This window comes from Lissotriton vulgaris, chromosome 2_1, assembly GCF_964263255.1.
Source record: "Lissotriton vulgaris chromosome 2_1, aLisVul1.2, whole genome shotgun sequence".
NCBI lineage: Eukaryota > Metazoa > Chordata > Amphibia > Caudata > Salamandridae > Lissotriton > Lissotriton vulgaris.
The window spans coordinates 1,325,053,148-1,325,072,536 of NC_141687.1; the positions used below are offsets into that span (position 1 = coordinate 1,325,053,148).

Below are 19,389 nucleotides of genomic sequence, written 5' to 3' on the forward strand. Positions count from 1 at the left end.
TTTTTTGCAATCGTCTGGTGCGAATAAAAGTGTCACAACATTTGCACAAACTGATGGCAAACTTTTTTTGTTTTCATCCATTGATTCAGTCCGTCAGACCCAACTGTTGACAATTAACTTAAAAGATAGTCGCGTTTTGTGTCACGTGCCCCGTTTTCCTTTGCCCTCTGTGCCCCAAAGTCATTGCGAAATATTATGATCTGGTAAAAAAATCTGACCGTGTGGGTCAGATGCCACTTCCATCCCAGTACGGCTGCGCCATAATCGTCATCACAGATGAACAACGCAGCCAGGCCAACAGAGGAAGGACGCAGTGTGCTTTGGTAATTTGTGCATTTATTTATTGGCGAGGCGCGGATATGAAGAAAGAGCCTTTGTACACAGTGTCAGAAGGCAAGATAACTTTTCTTCCGAGTTCACAGCCTCCTATACTAACGTCAAATAGCGGCTAGTGGTTTTTTGAGTTATAAACTCTACCGATAATACACATTTGCTTTATGGCAGGATGGCACTCTTCCTGCTTCTCCCTTCTTACACTCACCGTGTTTTTCTGTCTTTGTCTCTCTAGCTGTGCTGTTTCTGTCTATATCTATCAATGTCTTTCACTGCCTTTGTCTTTTTAAGTTTTTCTTCTGTCCGAATTTCTTCCATTCTTTTTATTCCGATTTTACCCTCACAGACAGTTTTATGTGTTTGCCTGCTATTCTTTCTCTCTATCCCCTTTTCTCTCTATTTTTCTTTCTGTTTCTCTCACTGTATGTCTTTTTATTAGAAGTTTCCGTGCTTTTCTGTCATTCTGCATCTTTTTAATCTTTGCCTTTGTCTGTCTCTAACTACTGTGCATTCTTGACTTTGCTTTTTGCCTCTTTCTTGCTACCTTTCATTCTACTCTTCTATTTATCTCTTTGCCTTGTACTCTTGCTCTGCCAGTCATTTTCTCTTTTTTTCTGTATATCGGTTTTTCGTCAATTTTTTTGCCGGACCCTGTATCATGCTCTTCAACTGTGTTATAATCTTTCTTTACTTTTCTATACATTTTGACTCCGTCTGCTTCTCTTGGATTTTTATTTGCCCCTCTTTTACCTGCCTCTCTGTGTCGTTCTTTGTTTATATCTGGACTTCTCTATATGAGCCTCTCCACTGTTCCTCACTCTCATTCGTAAATCATTTCATTCTGTTGAAGGAAGTGTTTTGATTTTTTTGGGTAATAGCATTCAGTGTTGTCCAAAATCTTACTCCAGCAAGCACTAGGGACGTATCCCATAAAATGAGCAGTGGGACTGCTAAGTCAAGATGCAATGTCTAGCACATTGTTTGGATGACTGTTGTCTTAAGTAGTTATAAATCCTAATTTCCCACCATACACAGTGATACATTATTATCTATTACTAGAACTTTCAAGGCATGTACTTCTTTTGGCTGAAAAAGTGGAAGCAGTAACAGACACAGCTAAAGAAAACTGAGTATATCACAATGGCACAGAAAAAGTAAACAAAAAAACTACGAAATGACAGGTTCAACAAAACAGACTGCAATACAACAACGGCAACACAAAACAACACATTGCAACAAAAACTCAGCAGCACAAAAACACAATAGAACACATTACCACTATAAAAAACACCACACAAAAATAGGGCAACCCAATATTCCACCAAGTGACTGGATATACATACAAGTCTAGAGACACAATGACTCCTGAAGGAGTGATTTATAGTACAATTTCTTCACTTCTATTGTGAGCCATATCTCCAGTATCCAGCCGCTATTACCACTGGAAGCAAAACAAACATATATGTATATTCTCTCACAATAGGGCATACTCAAACAATGCAAACATGTTTACCTTATTAAATAGATTAGTGTTAAAATCAAAAGTGTAATAAAAAGCACACTGTGCACAGTTTTTCAGGTTTTTTTTTGTGGTTTTGAGATATCCAGGTAATATTGAGATGTTAGAAGAATAATGAAATGTTTGCTTTTATGATTATTAAGATACATTTAGCTTCAGTAATTCTAATACCCTTTCAAAACTGTTATTTATGAATAATTACATTTGTCCATCATAGAAACGTAAGGGGGGGGACTCAGATACTTGTTTAAGCACACCCTATGTGTTGAACAAGCAAAGTTGTGATTATATGTTGTAATGTATTGGATGCAAAAACCACAGTTGATGGACAGAATGCAGAACAATGTCATATATTCACCCCAGTAAAGAGATCTGGGCCTAAATCCATCGTTTTTTGCACTCCACACCACCCCAGTTCAGACATGGCCATATGCAAATCAGTCTGACCATGTGCCTCATGGGAACAGTCCAGCCCGAACTGCCAAGCCATGCCTTCCCTGGACCGGAAACAAGCTTCCGAGGACCGGTTTCTGGCATTCCAGCCTTCTTCAGCCCGGCTTGCTTAAATCCAGTGGTGTGGGGTGCATGGGACTCACGTCTGAGCATACCCATCCCACTCGGGGTGACAAATGCAAAAACAACAGTTGATGGACAGAATGCAGAACAATGTCATACATTCACCCCAGTACAGAGATCTGGGCCTAAATCCATCGTTTTTTTGCACTCCACACCACCCCACTTCAGACATGGCCATATGCAAATCAGTCTGACCCTGTGCCTCATGGGAACAGTCCAGTCCGAACTGCCAAGGCAAGCCTTCCCTGGACCGGAAACAAGCTTCCGAGGACCGGTTTCTGACTCCGATACTTGTTTAAGCACACCCCACGTGTTGAACAAGCAAAGCTGTGATTATATGTTGTAATGTATTGGAGGCAGTTTTATTTACTCTACAAAATTCTTACCCATTTCAACCCAAGATTAAGGATAACTGGGATAGTCAGCGTCACGCTAGGATTCATATTGTAGATACATGCATGAGTAAAACCAATCTTTTAGTGAAAAACTATTTTGCAGTCCTCTACTTACTATTTGGTCATGAGATTTTTTTTTCTTCTTTTGGCTGGATATCTTTGGAGTGACTGCTCGTGTGCACTAGTATTCATGCATGTTTGGCACGTTTAGAGGTGCATTAAGCAAAATCTAGATGGTAAAGTAACACTCAAACAAGATGTTGATACGTCACCGCATGGTTCTCTGGTCCGAAGTTATTTGGATCTTTGTTAATAACACAGTACAAGTAATATATGCGTTATGGTAATTTTTAATAGAATACATTTAAAAAGTTGTTCATGAACACTTGTCAGTTAATGGGTGAAACAGTGGTCACAGTGGACATATTATAATAGACCAGAGCAAGAAACGATTGGGTTTGGTTAGTGCCTAATACTGATTTTTACATCAGAGATAAGTGTTAGGTACATTTATGGTAAGCAAAACCTGTCATTTAATTGTGTCGACAATGTTCTGGCAATCTGATAGTTTGTGACCTTTTTTGCAGGACAGGAATAATTGGTAAATAATTGTGGACTGAGTTTGCTACAGGCATCATATTGTGTTTTGAAAGTAGATGAAAGAAAATCCTGAAAAGGAAACCAATTAATAACTTTTAGTGATCAGTTGCATCCTTTTGGGTTGTGCACCTCAAGACTAATTTAATGTGAGCTTTGTACCGAGCCATATAACTATTTAGGATCCCACTTGATATTCCTTGTTTTTATCTAAACATAGATAGAGGATTGATTACTTAAAAGGGCAACATAAGTATATTTTACATACGGTGTACTGTTAAGTAAATACCTGGATAACGTTTTCTAGGGTTCTCTAATAAGGTAAAACAAAATCCTAATAAAAGCCCCTGTTTTTTGGCACGTGGTCGCTTTATGCACTTTAATTTATCAAGGTATAACCTAAAATCGTATTGTCCCATTATTTTTCTGGATTCCAGAAAAGTAAGAATGTTCTCTCCCTATCTGAGGATACCCTCTTTCTGTGATATTGTTATAAATAAGTTTAGGTTATTACCACTTGTCTATGGATTTGCTCCCTTTATGTCTGTATTCTGTGGCCTAGACATGGATTTTGGGAGCCTGTGAATACCACTGGGTAATTTCGTGCTCTGTTAGTTATGTAGTTTACTCTATGTTGTGGCAATGCATGCATATTTTGTGAAAACTAAGCACCTGAAGAGGCTCGAGAACAAAGTGAAACTCAGTGTTGCTCTTCCAATGATAAACCGCGCATTGTTATCTCTGAATAGAAAAATATTGATGTATTCAATATATATATAATAGAGATGTAATCGCAATAGAAGAACAATTAAAAAAAATGGAATATTCTAATGTATAGGATGAAGAGAATCGCTGTCCTGCGCACCTCTTCCTAGCGTCCATTTTGCAGATGTTGACGTGACTCTGGAAGACGTTGGACCACAGCTGGCTGCGTGGTCCCTTCGGAGATAAGTCCCACGGATGCTGCACTTGAGAGATAAAATGCTGTGCTGATTGTGAACGTGTCCGTTTGTGTTCCACACTGCCCTCTAAACAAATATACACAAAGAATGGTCCTGGCCGGAGGCCAGTGCATGCGCAGTTGACAGCAAGCCTCTCATTCACTCTCTCCATGGAGGTGTTGTATGCACAGGGGATGCCATCGCCCCAATATGCTGTCATGGCAACTGATATTGGAAAAACGGACACCAACAGGAGGGTCTGTTTTGATTTACAAACAAGTGGTATGTGACGTCATTGCCAGGTCTATGCCAAAAGGACGCCACTTTATGTAAATTAAACTTTTCTCTTTAATTCTGTTTGCCTCTTTGTTCAAGGTAACATAAAATGCAAGTGAAGCGTTCGTTAAGAACACACTGTCCACTCGATCCTTTATAGGTCTTGGATGCAAGGACAGAGCTTAATTTGCGGCGGGCAAGGGCTCTCTTTTTTAAACAAAACAAAAAAAAAGAAAATGAGCCTGTAAAGAAAAAATGACGAAAAAACGGAGTAATAGAAAAATACGAAAACATCGACAAGTGAGATAGAGGAAAATGAACCCTCAAAAGTGGGGTGAAGAGGCAGAAAGAGTAGGTGCTGGAATAAAGCGCTTATGGCGGAATAAAGACCAAGGGGCCCCAGTATTTGGTGTTCCTGGTGTTAGGAAGCTCTGGCTACGAGTTCACGAGAACCTCATTGGGCTTCTGCGCTTACTGTTTCACAGTGCAGGCTCTGATGCTATCTCAGCAGTCAGAACAAAGGCCAGCTCTGCGCCGCTCTGATATCGCAGCACAGACGAGCTCCATAGATTGTTGCTAGCCGAAACGCTATTGTTTCACCTCTTTGCACCCGTGCCTAAGATCAGTAGGGTACAGGTGATGCGACATCATAGGGAAACTATTGGCCACATTGAAAACCTTTCACTGCTCATTTCCAGCATGACTGATAGCAAGTAGTTGAAACAAGCATTGGAAATGCAATAGGTCTCGCACCATTAGAGTTAGTGCTTTTAGAATTGTTTATGGGTTTTTTTTGTAAATGTTTAGCATTTTTGTTTCCTGTAGCCAATGCTAAAGAATTACAAATAAAAAAAGCCATAAACATTTCTTAAAGCTCTAACTGAAATGGTCTGAGACCTATTGCAGTGGGTGAGGGTGAGGGAGTGAGGGTGAGGGGTTGAGGGTGAGTGAGAGTGAGAGTGAGTGAGGGTGAGGGTGAGTGAGGGTGAGGGGTTGAGGTTGAGGGTGAGGTGTTGAGGGTGAGTGAGGTGTTGAGGGTGAGTGAGGGTGAGTTAGGGTGAGGGGTTGAGGGTGAGTGAGAGTAGTTGAGGCTGAGTGAGGGTGAGTGAGAGTGAGGGTGAGTGAGGGGTTGAGGGTGAAGGTTTGAGGGTGAGGGGTTGAGGGTGAGTGAGGGTGAGGGGTTGAGGGAGGGTGAGTGAGGGTGAGTGAGAGTGAGGGTGAGGAGTTGAGGGTGAGTGAGGGTGAGGGTGAGTGAGGGGTTGAGGGTGAGTGAGGGTGAGGGTGAGTGAGGGTGAGTGAGAGGTTGAGGGTGAAGGGTTGAGGGTGTGAGGGTGAGGGGTTGAGGGTGAGTGAGGGTGGAGGGTGGAGGGTGAGGGTGAGGGGGTGAGGGTGAGGGTGAGGGGGTGAGGGTGAGAGTGAGGGGGTGAGGGTTAGGGGGTGATTGTTAGGGGGTGTGGGTGAGTGAGGGTGAGTGAGGTGTTGAGGGTGAGTGAGGGTGAGGGTGAGTTAGGGTGAGGGGTTGAGGGTGAGTGAGAGTAGTTGAGGGTGAGTGAGAGTGAGGGTGAGTGAGGGGTTGAGGGTGAAGGTTTGAGGGTGAGGGGTTGAGGGTGAGTGAGGGTGAGGGGTTGAGGGAGGGTGAGTGTGGGTGAGGGTGAGTGTGAGTGAGGGTGAGTGAGGGTGAGTGAGGGTGAGGAGTTGAGGGTGAGTGAGGGTGAGGGTGAGTGAGGGGTTGAGGGTGAGTGAGGGTGAGTGAGAGGTTGAGGGTGAAGGGTTGAGGGTGTGAGGGTGAGGGGTTGAGGGTGAGTGAGGGTGGAGGGTGAGGGTGGGGGGGTGAGGGGGTGAGGGTGAGGGTGAGGGGGTGAGGGGTGGGGGTGAGGGTGAGAGTGAGGGGGTGAGGGTTAGGGGGTGATTGTTAGGGGGTGTGAGCGTTAGGGGGTGTGCGGGTTAGGGGGTGTGAGGGTGAGTGTGAGTGAGGGGGTGTGAGGCTTCGGGTGTGTGACGTTGCGTGAGTGTGAGTGTGTGTGAGGGTGAGTGAGGGTGTGAGAGGTGTAACTGGCGTGCTGTTCACTCTACACGGTGGGGTAAGCTTTGGTGGCCACACGAACGAAAAACAACGGAGCGAAAAGTGTCCCGCTGGGCGAGATCCGGAAGAAGGTGGGACCCGATTGGGAGACACTGAACCAGCCGCAGCCGAGCACCATTATCTCGCTGCTAAAATCGAGCCCGAGGCGGAAAGCGAGACTGAAGGCCGCAGCTGTGGGAAACTGCGGAGAACGAAGCAAAGCACGCAAAGGTGCCTGGGGCTGGCGGACCGCGCTGCCTCGAGCGCCAGATCTACACATTGCAAGTACACAATTGCTGCGAGAGGGGGCTGTTTAAATATAACTTTTAGATGCTGGCGCCTGAGCCTTTACCCTATACAAAATGGCGGCACCCAGCAGATTGCTCTCCTGAAGCTGGCTGGCTGCCTGATGGAGTGGAGAGCGGGCGGGCAGAGAGAGTGGCTGTGAGCTCCGGGTGCCCGTAACATCTGCTGATGTGACTGACTTTGAAGTGTTGCGCTCACTCACGTGCCAAGAAAATCTTGCAAACACTTTCCCCACCGTGCCATGGTACGTCACAGCCCTCAGGCTCAGGTCGACAACACAAGCATTCCTTGGAGCTGAAAAGGGACAAGAATGTGCTCGATCCGGCGACAAGGCCACATCAGGAGGATGGCTCCAGCACAAGTCAGCACCAACAAGTACATCGGCACCGAAAGCTACCAAACAAACTTTAACCCCGCATTGGCTCCGAAGAAACACTTGGGATCGAGCATCTCTGAATCGAAGCAGGCCTTGGTTCCGAGGACATAAAAACAACATGGCCAAACTTCTGGACACCTGTGGGTACAAAGACACACAGACGACGTGGCTCCTCCTGTCACAGACATAGACTCACCAGTTTTGACAAATGCGACGCGGCAGGCAGGGGAGGGGGCGGAGCGGGGTGTGGGAGGAGTGCGGGAACAGACGGCGAGGGGAGGAGAGTAGGAGGAGGAGTAGGGGAGGCACGGCCTAGCGGCCGTGCAATCAAGAAGTGAGGGGGCGGGAGAGTAGGCAAGGCAGGCGGCTGGGGGCATGTGCACGCGCTTTTAAGCTCAATGCGCATGCGCATTGAGCTTAAAAGTCACGGGCACTGCAAGGAATCGCCACGATTCCTTGCAAGTTGGACAAAGAGTGGATAAGCCCCCATAGTCTCGCTTGCTCGATGCGCATGCGCATCGACAGGCGAGACCTAAAAAGGATTTCACCCGTTCATAATGCTTCCCCATATTTTCTAAGGTTCGTAACATGTTGACTAGAGCTTCTGGTGTAATTTCACCGACTCTATAAGGGCAGTGGAACTGACATCACATGCCCTTTGCTAGAGCGAATTTCATTTGTAAACCAAAACACTTTTTCTTACAAATGAGTAAAAGTCTACTTTTAAATAGCACATGTATTAAACACAAATGTTGTAGTAAGTAATCATACTTAATCGTTATAAATCTTTAAGTGTAGTTTATAAGTACCGATTTAACTTAAACTACCTTCTGGTGCCATATTAACGAATGTTCCGTGTTAGCATTGAAAGGCCTGTTTTTTGCATTGAATAGTTGTGTGCACACATAGTTTTCTTGTTTGCTGCAGAAGCTGAGATTCTTAAAGGTTTTTCATATAATTATATTATGTTCAAAACTAACATCACGAGTTAAACGAAAAATAGCACAATCACCCAGGTGGTAAAATTTCATCTGGAAAGTTGAAAGCCAAAATGGAAAGGGTAGCTGAGCAGAGGACAGGGATTGCGAACATCAACAAGGTAGCAGTTGCAACCAAGAGCTACTGCAGAATGGCCTGTGGTACCAGCTGGTGCCCATGATATACTTTATGAACTAAGTAGAGCCCGCAGATCTTCTATCTAGTGAACCAAGTGTCCCTTTAAGTGCCAGGGAGACAGTGATGACCACAGAGTATTGTAGCTCCTTCAGACAGAGGATCTATATATTATACAGGCCACCATCCGAAGGGGGTTTCTGCCATAATGCACCCCCAATTTGAGTATCCATGGCCCGGCACATTAGGCTATGCCATCACCGTTTTATTGTAAGTGACTGGGTAGCTAAATGTGATGGAGTGGCAAATATATATGTGATTGAGATATGAAGTTTCCATTGGAAAATATACTTAGCTTCTCAAAATTGGTTTGCTCTCATTTTTTTAGGTCTCGCCTGTCGATGCGCATGCGCATCGAGCTTGCGAGACTATGGGGGCTTATCCACTCTTTAACCAACTTGCAAGGAATCGTGGCGATTCCTTGCAGTGCACGAGAAATTTAAGCTCAATGCGCATGCGCATTGAGCTTAAAAGCGCGTGCACATGCCCCCAGCCGCCTGCCTTGCCTACTCTCTCTCTCACAGCCTCCCCCAGCTCCGCCCCCTCACTTCTTGATTTCACGGCCGCTAGGTCGTGCCTCCCCTACTCTCCTCCCCCCTCCTCCTCCTACTCTCCTCCCCCCTCCTCCTCCTACTCTCCTCCCCTGCCTGCCGTGTCGCACCTCTCCCCGCTCCGCCCCCTCCCCTGCCCGCCGTGTCAGCTTTCGGGAAAACAGCATCTCAGCGTAGTCTGCTGTGTTAATCCTTAGTTGTACTTGTGAGTTAAGATAATAACTTCAGTGTTATCTGGCCAGGCGCACAGTACATATATGTGCATGCACATGGGGCACAGGGTTGTACTTATGACACAGACACTTTTTAATTAGAATTAGAATTATTTTACGCCTTAAAAATAAATTCCTTGTGACATCAAAATGATTCGTCCTACATGCCCAATGGTAGGCCCATCACTGATCATTTATTTCCCGCCCCTTTGCCCAATGAGTACCATCCATTGTGACGTCACACAAATGGGCTTGTTTAACATCTAACCAATCACCCCTGTCTCGCAACGCACCTGGCTAGCTGGTTTCGTCGGATGTGCCTCACGAAGCCGTGGTTCATGTCCAGCCTGCCCCCGGGGCCAGTCTTTCCCAATCCGCCAGGCTCCTCCCCCTCTTCCATGATCCGCCCTTGTCAACCGTGGCAGAAGTTCACGCGCAGCCCAACGGTCCCCAACCCCGCGTGCAGTGTCTTTGAAGAAGCAGGGCTGTGCGGGGGCGGAACGTCTGCATGGTGAGTGGCAGGCTGGCAGCTCAAACTGTACCGCTACCAATCAGCAGATGGCGCTGGCCACCACTCGTTTAGAGAGCCTTAACTGTAGCTTCCTGAAACACTATACCGCTCCTGTCTAAATAAAGAAGAGTGAGCGTCATAAACAAAAAGATAAGACAACATGTATGTACCCAGCTGCAGACGGCCATTTTGTGATATGGCAGCTTTACCAGCTGGGTCACAGTGACACGCAAGAATCGAAAATTATTAATAACATTTGACTGTGGACAATGGTGAAACTACCAAAGCGGACACAAATAATGTTTCAAAAAATAATTTTCAATGCCATGTTTTTTAACAAACTCCTTCACTGTAGCGAAAAAGGCTCAGAGCCTTTTCGCGGAGTTTCAAATAATTCAAATCATCGAGGTAGTCCTGTTCTCTATATAATAAGCCTCATTAGAAGAAACCCACCGTAGCAGCTTCTATCTGACATCGATATGGCTGATCACTGTGTCTTCCAGGGTTTCTGAGCTTTGTCAACTTATGTGTGTCAAGCCTCGTTCTTGCATTCTATCCACCAATCCGATTCAAGCAATCAGTGTGCCTACGGAGCGAGGCTTGTAACGCAGACGCGCGGTGTTCGTAACCTGGACCTATAGAGCCACCGACTGGGATATGGCGACCAGGGTACGAGTAAAACGCACTCGCCCTTCGCTGCTTTGTCCTCCCCCCTCCTCCTCCTACTCTCCTCCCCCCTCCTCCTCCTACTCTCCTCCCCTGCCTGCCGTGTCGCACCTCTCCCCGCTCCGCCCCCTCCCCTGCCCGCCGTGTCAGCTTTCGGGAAAACAGCAGCTCAGCGTAGTCTGCTGTGTTAATCCTTAGTTGTACTTGTGAGTTAAGATAATAACTTCAGTGGTATCTGGCCAGGCGCACAGTACATATATGTGCATGCACATGGGGCACAGGGTTGTACTTATGACGCAGACACTTGTACAGTAGTAAACAGTAGACAGAAATATCCTCACAATTTGTGCATGTGTTCGCTTAAATTTCTATGTGCAATTGTCACGGGTCATTTAAAACATAGTGCAATTATAACCGACATTTAAATAATTGCAATATTTATAACATTCCATTCAGCGCCCGAGATGGTGTGTTCCGCTGCCAGCACTATACTGTTCTCTCATTTCCTCCCTCATGAGTTCGCTAACCCTGGTCCTGTGATCTCAGGTCCTGGCAGGAAGGTAAAGATCTGAAGGTCCCCACAGCCCCCTGCAAAGCAGCCCCCGGGCCACTCCGCTTCAGGACAACAAAAAAAAACACACCACCTTTTTGTACTGTGAAATATTGGGAAAGAATCAAAATAAGAAGTGAGTGGTTTAGGAGCTATGACGTGTGGTGCAAGCACAGGCATCTTTGCTGTTTAATGTTACTTAAAGTTGCATTCTTTCAGAGGAGTGCCTGTCTCCTCGCCCTTCGCTGCTTTGTCCTCCCCCCTCCTCCTCCTACTCTCCTCCCCTGCCTGCCGTGTCGCACCTCTCCCCGCTCCGCCCCCTCCCCTGCCCGCCGTGTCAGCTTTCGGGAAAACAGCATCTCAGCGTAGTCTGCTGTGTTAATCCTTAGTTGTACTTGTGAGTTAAGATAATAACTTCAGTGGTATCTGGCCAGGCGCACAGTACATATATGTGCATGCACACGGGGCACAGGGTTGTACTTATGACACAGACACTTGTACAGTAGTAAACAGTAGACAGAAATATCCTCACAATTTGTGCATGTGTTCGCGTAAATTTCTATGTGCAATTGTAGACGTTTGTATTTACAAGCCTGTTTCTTTTTATAGTCATCTAAATACAACACATATTACATTACAAATGCTATAGGTGTCACGTTTGCGAAAGGTAAAAACTATTGGCATTGTAAATGACAAAGCTATTAATTTTGCTGTTTTCAAGACCAACAAATAAACAAAAAGAAAAGTCATTTACAAAACCAATAGCTCCAACTTTTCTAATGCGAGACCTATTGCATTTCCAATGCTTGTTTTCTTTACTTGGCCAATGCTGTTCTTCATGGCATAACCATGGCCATGTTGGGCAATATATATATATATATATATATATATATATATATATATATATATATATATATATATATATATATATATATATATATATATATATCTCTCTCAAAGCAAAGTGCGCAAGCGCTTTGGCAAGGGCTCACCACGGACTCCAAACCATCCGGTTTCTTTGTGGCCCCCAGAGCGATGTTTGAAGATTCCCTCTTGCTTCAAAGGAACGTCCGACGCGTTTCGGGGCCAAAACCTGCCCCTTATTCATGGACCTCAGAAGGAAACAACCAGGCTATATATATAATCCCTGTTTTCTCGTAGGCTTTCCGCCACCCCCCCCCCAGGAGGTGGGCGCAGATCAGGGCTAATTGCCTGGGGGGAGGGGCAGAAATCCTGAAATAATACAATTGCCATGGGGAGCACAAGTCTTTGCCCAGGGGACCGCTCTCCCTATCCCTGGTGGGTGGGTTCCCTGCTTGGGATCACTCGACTGTGGCAATCACCAAACAGGGATCCACTGGGCAGAAGTATAATTTGAAATGGGAGATCCCCGAGAACAGATTCATTGAAAGTAAACAAGCCGATGGGCTTGTTTTACTTTCAGTTTACTACAATGAAAACAGCACACGCTGATCGTCATTACAGTAAAAAAAACATTCAGGCTTCTCAGAAAGCTGTTCCTGAGAAGCCTGATGAAAAAAATAATAATAAAGCGCTCCCTCTGGTTTAGACCACCAGAGGAGCCTTTATAACCCTCACCACTATCGACCAATGGCAGACAGACGCACTGGGGAATGAGTATGGCTGTTGGCCATTGGCCGACGGCTGCACTAAGAGAGTTAACTAATATGCTGTTGACTCTTTATTTACAACAAATTCTAGCCAAAAAGAGTGCTGCTTTCCTGCCAGACCTGTGGAGATGCAAATTTCTGACTTATTTTTATAATCTCGTTTATAATACCAACGTTTACTTGTAACAACCTGCACACAGCTTGGTGTGTCTCCAATTGGCTAGTAAATAACGTGATCCTAATTAATACCTGAAATTCTCTTTGAAATTGAAGCACATACCGTATAATCTATTGATAGTAAATTTTATAATAATGCTTTGTAATTCGTTTTCCTGCCGTCATAATGATATGTATTGGATTTTGTAAATATATTGTGTAAATCTGGTATTTCCCTCTCTCTGCCACAGTCTTTAAGAAATTAGTTGTCCCATACGTTGTTATGGATTAGATGTGTCCAAAGTAGCTCTTGCAGGATCCATGCCAGAGTTTCAGGATATCCACTGACTTTGGCAACTACGTCTAATTGCTTGTGTGTCTGGGTCAAAGACCTATGATCCTTATTAGGCGTACATTCACGTTTCCTAAGTATTATCTTTGATGGTAGACATTGTACAGGAATGGGGGAAGAGAGAGCCACTAGGCATTATAGGTGAAAGATTAGGTTAGTTTTTTTTAGCACTGCTGCTTGCTTTAACTGTGGCGTTTCTAAATTCATCACGTTTGAGATGTAAATCCTTCACTTCAAAGTCTTCCTTAGATCCTTCTGGATGCTGGCATCTTAGATGCCAGGATGTCAAGCACAATGTGGAATTGGTAAAAAAAAAAACACCTTTGCCTCCTGAATAGTGTTTTTTCAGATTTTTTTATATGAAATGTTGGCAATAAATCTGAAAATGTTTGTGCAACTGTGAGGCACAAAAGGGAGAAGGTGGCCTCTCTAGGCTGCTGGGTTAGTGCAAACACACTGAACATGTGTTAAAAATGGCGTTCCTGGTTGGCTGAGGTATGCGGCCAGGCAGGAACCGCCCCTCTAGTTAGGGTAAGCTAGATACACAATAAAATAACCTGTGCTAACCCTCTGGTAGCTTGGCAAATAGCAGGGCAGTCTGACTTATCTACAAAGGCAATATGTAAAGTATCTGTGCAATTCACACACATGCAGTAACAATGAATACACCACAAAAGTACTCCACACAGGGTTAATAATATAGATTATATTTTTATGAATAAAACCAGACCAAAACAACAAAAATCCGATAAGTTGAACTAAAGAACGAATCAAAAACAGTGCCTAGAAGTCAGTAGTGCTAAAAGGTTACTTTAGGTCACGCTAGAATGGGGTAAATCCAAAGTTCAGGCCGACTACGGTGGAGTACGGGTCGGATACAGTTCCAAACAGGTCCCACTGAAGTATTACCTTCTCAAGCTGAGCGAAGTGTCCCGTTCACGGGAGGATGATCGTCGGGAGCGAGTAAAGCGTTGCCAGCTAGGATCCTGCTGGCGTGAAGAGTCAAACTGGCATCGTGGACAGCAGATGGGGCCTCAAGGTCACGGTCAGTGATGCTTGCTGTGCGAGGACATGATGCTGCAGCAGCTCGTGCTGATCTTTCAAGCGAGCAGCACAGTCCCAGTGCGAACGTGCCTGTTTGTGGTCCCGTAGAGGCCAAATACTTTATCCCAGGAGCTCTAGGTGATGAGAGCAGCTGCAGAACCTACTTCTGAGGCCCAAAACTTTGAGGGGTCCCCTCAGGCATGAATAGGGCTCACAGAAGGCAGAGTCCAACAGCACCAGCAGAATTGTAGGAGGTCTTTTCTGTCCATCAGACTTTATTAAACAGGAGTCAAGACAACAAGCCCTTGGAGATCACTTGGAGGGAAGACAGAGTCCAGCTCTCCTTCCAGCAGAGTCAGGGAGCAGCAGAGCAACAATCAGAAAAGCAGTCCAGTTAACTCCTTTAAGCAGCCCCTCTAAAAGAGGTTCAGTTTAAGATTCCGAAGTGTCTGATTTTAGCGGGACAGAGAGCTAGTACTTATACCCAAAAGTGCCTTTGATGTAGGGGATGACTTCAAAAGAACTCTCTGAAGTGCACAAGGATCCCTTTCACCCAGACCTGTCTCCTAGGCTAACCCTGGGACACAGCCTATTCAGATGTAAGTGTGAGCTTTCTCTTCTCCTTCCTGTGTTTGTGGCTTTCATGCGGGAATATACATAGAGTAGCTGTTGCCCAGCTCTGACCTGTTTTGTAGGCAGGCTTTCAGGCACCAAGAGCAGTAAGTTCTGGGAAATGTCCACTTTCTAAAAGCAGCATTTGTAAAACAGTAATGTTAAATCAAACTTACCCCAATAAGGAGGATTTATCATTACCATTCTAAACTCATAAAACATGAAAAAGCTACTCCTCTCTGATCCAGAATTACAGCTTAAATGTATATTAAGGAATTCCCAGTGCGGGCATATAAGAAGGATAGGCCTCAGTAGTGAAAAACGAAATAGGCTATCACTGCCAGGACATGCATAACATAAAGGCACATATCTTACCTTTTACTTCCATAGCACCCTGCCATTAGGGTTACTTGGGTCCTACCTGAGGGGTGACTAATATGTGATAAAAGGGGAGTTTAAGACATGGCAAGTAGTTTTAAATGGCAAGTTGAAGTGGTAGTAAACTGCACACACAGGCACTGTAGTGGCAGGCCTGAAACTAGCTTGAAAGGTGCTGCTGGCCACTAGTGGGCGTTTGAAGTACAGACCCTGGTTTATATGGCATACCACTTTACAACATATCAGTACAACAAATATGTCAATCAGGTATACACCTATGTCATCATGTTTAGGGGAGAAGAACATGCGCATTAGCAATGGGCAGCAGTGGTAAAGTGCTCAGAGTCCTAAGGCCAGCAGAAAGGGTTAAGCAAAAAGAGGAGGAGGCAGACACAGACAGGGACGAGAAACAAGCCCTGGCCATTCCACTTGAAATAAGGACAGACACGAATGTTTCATAATTCAAACTTTTACTAGTTTTTAAAAGCCTTTCCATCATTTAAAGTGTGAATATTTCATTTCAAATGGATTAAAAACAAACTGTCATTACGAAGGCTGTGATGATTAGGGGAAAAAAATATGGATAATTTTAAATTGGATCCCCTCTTTTCTTTAGTTATCTGGAGGTTGTGAGCTGACTGTGGTACTACAAGACTTCATTGCCGGCAACAGCACCGAGCTGAGCATCCAGGTGGGGCAGACGGTGGAGCTGCTGGAAAGGCCCAGCGAGCGGCCCGGCTGGTGCTTGGTGCGGACAACTGACCGGAGCCCGCCCCTGGAAGGCCTGGTACCCAGCAGTACTCTCTGCATCTCTCACTCGCGCAGCAGTGTGGAGATGGAATGCTTCTTCCCGTCAGGAAAAGGTAGGCAGTTTGTTGCTGGTTTGTGTCTTTGTGGTGTATGTAACCTGGACAGCAGTGGCAGTGCAGTGCAGTTAGCTACATCGTATTGCGCGCTGATGTCATACGGGGTGATATGGCACAAGGGCTGATTTCACTTCCGGTTTCTTTAGGTCAATAGAACGTGGGAGGAAAGTGGCTTAAGCTCTATTCCAACAAATAAGGTAGGGGGAGGGGTTGTGTGATATGTAACCTTTTCACAATGTATGTAAAAAAGTGAGGGAGGCCTCCTTTACAGTGCAATTTGGGACAAGGAGCATAAGATGAAAGGACTGGGGAAGGTCCCAAGATCACTCAACTAATAAGAACCCTTTATTGTATTTCCCATATATCTCGAAATGCCAGATTAACTCAAAATATGTACCGTGTCATTCAATAAAAACCTTATGATAAACAAATCAAGAACCCTAAACAGTGTGTATGTTATAAAAATATACAATTTATTACAAATCAATTAAAACAATTGTTATACAGCGTGATAATAGTACCCAAAATCACGTACAATTTCAATATAAAAATAAAGTCAATAAAAAAATACACAATTTTTTAAAAATTAGTCAAGGAATCACAGTTGTTGTAGTTGTCGACGCAGCGTTTCGGTGTGTAAACGATACCACCTTCTTCAGGACAAACAATTCTGTGAGTTAATTATTTAGAGTTCCTCTCTCATTAAATTTAGAGGAGTTTTGGATCGAAGTCACTCAGATATGTAGAGCTTCTGGTCTTTTTAATTCCAGTGAGAAGTACCTTATTATATCAGGAACCTCACGTTGGTAAGGATGCTGGAGGGGGCCACCGTATTGTAAATAAAAATCACTGCAACGTGGGATTCTATGTCCCTTACTACAGCGCCACTGGATGCCTTCAATTCTGCCCGCCGCGTCAGAGTATTTTTAGACACGGTTGTTCATCAATTCTTGATTTGTTTATCATATGGGTTTTATTGAATGACACTGTACATATTTTGAGTTAATCTGTCATTTCGAGATATATGGGAAATACACCAAAGGGTTCTTATTAGTTTAGTGATCTTGGGACCTTTCCCAGTCCTTTCACCTTTTCACAATAACCTCAATTGTTGGATACTTATGTTTCATCTGTGAGATCTTTCTTCAAGTACGGATGCTGGCTCTGTTACCTACCAGTTCATTTTTGGTTAGGGAATCTGTGTTCATTTTGAAACCTCTGCATGCAGCAGGATGAGGTCTTGGTGTGCTCTTCAGGTACTGTAGGCCGCACTGGGCTCTCACGCTCTATCAGCCTGTACCCAGCAGGTAATGGTTAAGCATCCTACCTCTGCCTGCTCTTCGCTTCAGTACGTGCCTTTGCAGAAAAGAGCACTATCAGGCTATCACGTACAACATCGAGACACTTTTTATACTAGCCAGATTGCAGACACGTGCTATTCCACCCATAGCGCTCCAATGGAGCTACATGCTGCCTGTCTGCAAAAGCACATCATCTGGATGTGAAGCGCCTATGTAAGTGGAAATATAGTGGTACAATGTGTTATTCACTCACATGCCTTATGGATTGTTCCGGTAGAGTTCCCACATAACCGTATAAATTCAAGGGTACTGAAAAGATGAAAGATTGAGTTGTCTCTACTGACTTTGAAACAGGTCACTCCCATTTCACACATTTCTTTGCAGCCGGTGCTTAACGCAGACTGCTATGTTTTATAGCAAAGTACATCACTGCTTTTTGTGTATTACAAATGGTCCTATATTTCTAGTACGTTGGTACCCTGCTGCCGCCATCAGATTAAGAGTATTTCCCAGATCCATACCCCAAGTGCGCTGATTTCAATATATGTGTAAAGTCTGGAAGAGATGAAGGCAGAGCACAGAACAGTAGCCAGACTCTTTTTTTGGGGGGAATGCAAAGGATATGTGGCTTCCCATTGAAATGAAGAGAAGGGCACAGTAAGGATTCCCCGTAGAACCCCAAAGAGGAGGCATCAGTGGGGCTTGTGGTACTGCCAGGAATCCCTGTTCACACAGGCAGGGTGTTCTTTGTTTATCTGAGTCCATGGACCCTCCTTGGGGCAGAGGAGCAGGCAGCCAGCCGAGCGGTCACGATTTAAACACCTAAACCGTTAAGTTACATGTTTTTCACCCATCTTCCTTTTAACCTGGTTATTATTTTAGGTTTTCAGCATTGATTTTTTATGGGATATGAATTGCCTATACACATTAATCTAGCCGGAACCCACTGTAAGATGGTCCCCTCTTTACATCTCAGATTCCCATGATGTGCCTCGGCTTTGGAGGCCTCGGGCTGCTGCTGACATAACTTGTTCCTGCATGAGTGTAGTGTCTGCTGTCATTAGGACTGAGTGTGCTAATCACAGGGTTGAATTTCGAGGTCTGTGATTCAGTCGTTCCCCATTCTTTTGGCCATGAGTGTCTGCTTGGCAATAACAACTTCTACTTTGTGGCTTGAGTGCTTTACAGTAATTTATTTGATCATCGGCGCTCCATAAATGCTCAGTAGTATTACTCACCATTAGGTGTTTACGCTAAGGCCTGTTCTTATAGACTTTGTTTGATGTTTTCTATTTGCAGAGCTGTTATTTAAACTCCAATATATATATAGCATACCATTTGTGACAAAGTGATACCAGAAAACGGAGTCTCGAGTATCGCACTACTAAATCATCGACCTAAAAATATTGTGCGTGACACTACCCAAAGCATCTATGAAATTCCATGGTAGAAAATGGACTACCCTGATAATTAAAACTTTCTATGAGTACCAGGGAAAGGCAGGAAGTGACCCCAACAATGCAGAAACAAGCGCTGTGTTGATAACAAGTTGTTGGTGAGACAAGTTCTTTGATAAGGGCAATCAATTTGTCTGTCGTTTAAAGCGGGTTATTACCTGGGTTACTTAATCAGGTGATAAATGGGTATAGGTTCATGTTGAAGGATTTTAGGGGGTGTGTGACTTTGTTGGAATATGTTTGTGTTTATATCTAATGTTTTTTTTTCAAGTGTAATCCAAAAACATACCAGGTGAAAGAGACTTGTCTCGTTGTATGTGCTTTCCTTGATGCAGAATTGTTTATAGTAGTGGTTTACTTGCTTTAAGCGGTCTGTTGCGTAAAATGTGCCCTAATCTCAGCTGAAAATGTATGGGTTTTTTTGAAGGATTTTTTGGGGGGATAAAAACTTAACAGTGAATGAATGACACATCACCTTTTGAAAAGTAGAGCCACAGTTGTACTCAAGGGTTTCCACAATCACAACCTGAAATCCTAAAGTGATGAAG

General features: G+C 44.4%; 1 protein-coding gene across 6 annotated transcripts in view; it reads left to right on the forward strand.

Moving 5' to 3' along the window:
- The window catches only part of KALRN (kalirin RhoGEF kinase), a 1,626,736-nt gene that overhangs the window by 1,242,547 nt on the left and 364,800 nt on the right, over positions 1–19,389 (forward strand). For all 6 annotated transcript variants that reach the window (XM_086957084.1, XM_086957086.1, XM_086957088.1 and 3 more), the window contains exon 34: positions 15,834–16,080. In XM_086957084.1, the coding sequence (XP_086813210.1) occupies positions 15,834–16,080 (247 nt within the window). The remainder of the gene's footprint in view (positions 1–15,833; positions 16,081–19,389) is intronic.